General features: G+C 50.5%; 1 protein-coding gene across 1 annotated transcript; it reads left to right on the forward strand.

Annotated features, from left to right (window-relative positions):
- The first annotated feature begins 1,116 nt into the window (after window positions 1-1,116).
- Window positions 1,117-2,130, forward strand: LOC123233264 (leukotriene B4 receptor 1-like). The gene has a single exon (XM_044659416.1). The coding sequence runs from the start codon at window positions 1,117-1,119 to the stop codon at window positions 2,128-2,130; it is 1,014 nt and encodes a 337-aa protein (XP_044515351.1).
- The last annotated feature ends 3,138 nt before the right edge of the window (window positions 2,131-5,268 follow it).

The raw sequence follows: 5,268 nt of genomic DNA on the forward strand, positions 1-5,268 counted from the left end.
AAAACAAGATTGCAGGGTTCTTTCCCCAGCTTCTGCCACCCTCTTCCCTAACTCTTTAAATAACTTGTTCTTTTGACTGAAGTCTGGGCTCTTCCTTCCCAGTTTTGTTGTTATTGTTCAGTTGTTCAATCCTGTCGAACTTCTTGTGATTCCATATGGGATTTTCTTAGCAAAAATACTGGAATGATCTGCCATTTCCTTCTCCAGGGGATTAAAGCAAAAGGAGGTTGTGACTTGCCCAGGGTCCTACCTGAGGTCCAGGGTTTAATAGTAATGATCCAGCCAGGAGAACCATTGCAGACAGACCTATCTCTATCTAGGAAAAGAAGACTGACCTATCACCCCACAGGAACTTGCAGTTTCTCTCTCTCTCTCTCTCTCTCTCTCACACACACACACACATACACACACACACACACACACACACACACACACACACACACACACACACACACANTCTCTCACACACACACACACACACACACACACACACACACACACACACACACACACAGAGTTTGGAAGTGTCTGAGGCCAAAAAATTTGAACCCAGGACCTGCCTCTCTATCCAATGAGCCACTTAGCTTTGCAGTTTTCTTACAATGAAACTCCAGTCTGGGACCCACCTATACCTTCCTCCACAAGGACATCACAAACGTACACCTACATACAAATACACACATATACCTACAATACACATACATATAACACACATACACAAAATACACAGACAGAGAGACACACCAACGCCCACACCAGCAAGATAACACTGGATAACGAAGGGTACCACTGACCGAGGGCAACGACCAAGCTGTCCCCAGCCTCCTTCCTCGTTCTGCCTGCCCGCCTGCCTGCATCGCCCTGGGTTCTCCCCTGCTCGATCCATTCACACACACCGAGGGGCGGAGCTGGCCTTGGGGGGGGGGGGCGCCTCAGCTTCTCCAGGAGCTACAGAGAAGGGGCGGAACCCGTTGGAAGAAAGTAAAAGACACGGTCCATACTTCCCCAGTTTCTCGGGGGCGGCGGGGCGAAGCCGGGGGCCAGGCAGCGTGTCTAGGGTACTCTGCGCGTCCCGTCTCCGAGGCAGCCCAGGACTGGCGTCCGTCGTCCCCCGGCATGGGTTCAGACGAGTCTAGTGGAGAGTTTGACTCTCCGATGGCTTTGAACGTGGCCCGCCTGGTGGCCTGTGTGGTCCTGGGCTTGGCATTTATCTTGGGCGTCCCGGGCAATCTGGCCGTGGTGTGGACAGTGTGGCGAAGGATGAAAGCTCCCCAGCCAACCGTGCTGCTCATCCTCAACCTGGCGGCCGCTGACCTGCTGGCGCTGGTGACGGTGCCCTTCTGGATTCACGCGCTCAGCGGTGCCTGGAGCCTGGGACCCTCCGTGTGCCGGGTCCTGGTGTGGCTGGTGAACGGCTCCATGTTCTCGGGCGTACTGCTCATTACGCTGCTGAGTGCCGAACGCCTAGCGGCTCTGAGCCGCCCCTTCCACCTGCAACGCTGGTGGCAGCGGGCCGGAACACGTAGGGTGCTGGGGCTCCTGTGGGTAGCCGCCCTAGCGCTGGCAGCGCCGGCCCCGCTCACGGCGGACACCAGCAGCTGCCTGCAGCGCCACTTCTCGTCTGGCCGGCAGCTGGTGACGCTTCTCCTGCTGGAGACGGTGGCGGGCTTCGTGGGGCCCTTCACTGTTATCGCTGTCTGTTCTGCCTTCTTCCGTAGTCGTCTGCGCACGCTGTGCCACCCCTCCAAGCGCCGCGCCGGCCGCATCGTGGCTGCCGTGGTGGTGGCCTTCGCCGGCTTCTGGCTTCCCTACCACGCATCAAACGGGGCGGCCGTGGCCGCCGAGCTGCTGGAAGACTCGTCGGAAGAGCTGGCCGCCTGGTTGCTCTCTGCAGCCGCCGTGGGCCACAGCATCTCGGGGCCCCTGACCTTCTTGAGCAGCTGTATCAACCCTCTGCTGTACGCCTTCGCTGCCCGTCGGAGCGGCGGGCTCCGGGGCTTGGCCGCCCTTTTCACCCGGATGGTCCCGAGTTTCGACAGCGATGGGGCCCATGAGGCGGCCAGCCAGAGTTGTGGGGAAAGCGCTTCTGGGCAAGCCTTGGCCTTGGACCGTCGTGATTCTGCCTCGTAAGTGAGGCAGGGCCAGTGCCCACAGACCCCTCCCACCTCTCCCAGTTCCTCTCTGCCCCTACTCTCTAAAAACTGGGACTAGCTCCAGCCTTGGGAGAGTAAATACTTCCTATTTCCATAATGCTTGAAGATAGGGCTTTCCTTACAACACCCCTAAGAAGGAGGGGAGCGATGAAGATATTATTACCCCCATTTTACACAGGAGAAAACTGAGGCGGAGAGTTTTAAGAGATTTGACCAAAGTTTGAAGGCTAGTGTCAGAGCTGGGATCTGAACTCCGTCTCCTGACTCCACTTCAAGGCTTTCTCCCCACTCTCACTCGCCAGAAATCCATAGAGAATACTGAGGGTGGGGGAAGAGAGAGACAAAGTGGGGAGGGCAAGGGGGAGAAAGAGAAAGGGAGGGGGGGAGAGAGAAAAGAAAGAGGGAGGAAGAAGGGAGAGGAGAGAAGAGAGAAGAAGAGGGAGGGAGAAGGGAAGGGAGAGGAGAGAGAGAGGGGAAGAGGGTGAGAGGGAGGGAGAAGGGAAGAAAGAAAAGGAGGGAGAGGGAGAGGGGGGAGGGAAAGAGGAGGAGGGAGAAGAAAGGAGGAAGGGAGAGGAAGAGAGAGCCAAAGGGAGAGACAGAGGGAGAGAGTTCAATAGCCTTAGGCTGCCTTTGAAATGGGACAATTGGATGATAGGGTAGGATTGCTGATAGGAATAGAGAATTTCCTCTTTCAAGAATACAATTCTACCTACATTTATGGAAAAGTCAAAGATGACAGTGATGTAAGTCCCTACCTTAAGGGAGATGCTACATGTAGATAGAAAAAGTATAACAGGGAAACCGTGAGTGCTCTAAGATTTCCATGGATCCACAATTTCAGAAGACTAATGAAAAAGACAAGGTATCAGTTTCTTGTCACAAAGGGGATGAACTCGGGTGCAGAATGAGACAGATTTTTAGACACAGCCAACGGAAATGTTACTTTCCTATGAATTTTTAAACCATGTTTTTATTTTGCTGAGTATTTCCCAGTTACATTTTTAAAAACTTTAACATTCGTTTAAAACTTTTTTGAGTTCTAAATGGTCTTTCCCTCCCGACCCTTCTCCACCCCTTGAGAAAGCAAGCGAGATGATCTCAATTACGCATGTGAAGTCAACTTTGGTTTTTTGTTATGGGGTTTTTGTTTTTTCTTCCAATTTGGGAGGAGGAGGCACCATGGTTCTCTTTTTGCTGTTTAGTTATCTCAGTCGTGTCTGACCTCATTTGGGATTTTCTTGGCAAAGATACTGGAGTGATTTGCCATTTCCTTCCAGCATATTTTACAGTTGAGGAAACTGAGGCAAACGAGGTTAAGTGTCTTGCCTAGGGTCACACAGCTAGTCCGTGTCTCAGGTCAGATTTTAATTCAGGAAGATTAGTCTTCCTGACTCCAGGTCGGGCAGTCTATCCAAAAGCAAACCCCACAGGTTTTCAGTTTCATATACAATTCTCTCCTAATCTCCAGTGTATTAGAAATACTGATTCTACACGGTGTTTCTTAAGGTTAGATTGAAAGATACTAAAATAGGGAGGGAAAATGGACTGAGAAAACTGGGGGAGGGAAAGGCTTTCAGCCGGGACAGGGAGACAGTATTAGGAAAGGCTCATCAGGGAATTAATTCCTGGAGCTGCATTTTACAAGAGATGGGTTCTGAAGGGCATCCAATGAGGAGAAAGTGCCTTCAGGAATGGGGAGTGCTAAATGCTAAACTGAGGCAGCCTTTCTTGGGGCTTGAGGAGTTTCTGCACTGAAATCATGTTCTCTTTTTGTTTTTATCTTGACCCCAGGGCAAGCCCCCCCAAATTCATCTTGAGACCCCAAATCTGAGGCTGGAAGCAGCCCAGCAGCCAGACAAATAACCAGGGAGGGTTTGTGAGTGGATGGAAGACACGCTGAACCTCCAGCTGTCAGTATGAAGGCAAAGGCTCTAATTCCTGAATTGACTGAGCAGCTTTTCAGACATCCTTCAGACTTAAGAGGGGACAGCAGTAAGGTGTGAGCAGTAAGGCTGGGGACACAAACTATGCCGCTTCCTGGACTCCCTGTTAAAGAAAAATCGCCGTTGCCCCCTCATCACACTTGCACCAACTCTTCATTTTCTGCAGTCTTGATGGGCCTCCCAGTCTTGAAAGGAGGGGGAAACAATACACAGAAAAGAAACATTTTTTAAAAAGAGAAGATGTGACAGACGGTTCCTCCTTTGAAGAAACCTGACCCCAACATGCCTTTCTATATTGCCTCATAATGTGGCTAGCACTCATTCAAAGAATGGGGGTGGGGACTGGGGACAGCTGGGTGGCTCAGTAATTTGAGAGCCAGGACTAGAGATGGGAGGTCCTGGGTTCAAATATGCCTTCAGACACTTCCTAGCTGTGTGACCCTGGGCAAGTCACGTGACCCTCCATTGCCCTAGCCCTTACTGTTCTTCTACCTTGGAACCAATGCACAATATTGATTCTAAGATAGTTCTAAGAAGTTAAGAGTTTAAAAAAGAATAAAACACAAAGAGCAGGGGATTGAATTTTCCAGAAATATTACCTTCTCCCTAAAACCTCACACTTTACACAATATAGATTAGCCATAAAGATAGCCAGAATATTGACTGCCTAAAGGAAAGCATAGTATTTAGGGCTGGGAGGAAGCTTAAAAATCATCCCTCCATTTTACAGCTGAGGAAACTGAGGCCCATAGAAGTTAAGTGACTTGCCCTGTCTTGGGGCAGACTGGGGTTCCTATCAATCCTTATGTTTTAGAGGGACTATCTGTTGTTGGAGAGGTGATGGATTACTCAGCCAGACTCTCAGACACTATGAAGTGACAAAAAAGTGGGAGAAAGGGGGATTCTTCAGATCTCTGGCGCCTGTATTCTGAGTGTAGGAAACAGGTGCTCAGGAGCAATTAAAGACAATTTGTAGCAGATGCAGAATGCTTACACCTGGCTGGAGTTGTGGGTGGAGTTGATAGTTCACAATGTTTCTCCATTCTTCCTGGTGGGGGAACTTTCTTCTACTGTTTCTACTCCCACAGTTCTTTCTCTGGGTGTGGAGAGCGTTCTTTCTCATAAGTCCCTCAGAATTGTCCTGGATCATTGCATTGCTGCTAGTAGAGAAG

This window comes from Gracilinanus agilis, chromosome 2 (assembly GCF_016433145.1).
Source record: "Gracilinanus agilis isolate LMUSP501 chromosome 2, AgileGrace, whole genome shotgun sequence".
Classification (NCBI taxonomy): domain Eukaryota; kingdom Metazoa; phylum Chordata; class Mammalia; order Didelphimorphia; family Didelphidae; genus Gracilinanus; species Gracilinanus agilis.

Excerpts from the sequence above, each read along its gene's own strand:
- LOC123233264 (XM_044659416.1), top strand. The coding sequence starts at position 1,117 with ATGGGTTCAGACGAGTCTAGTGGAGAGTTTGACTCTCCGATGGCTTTG.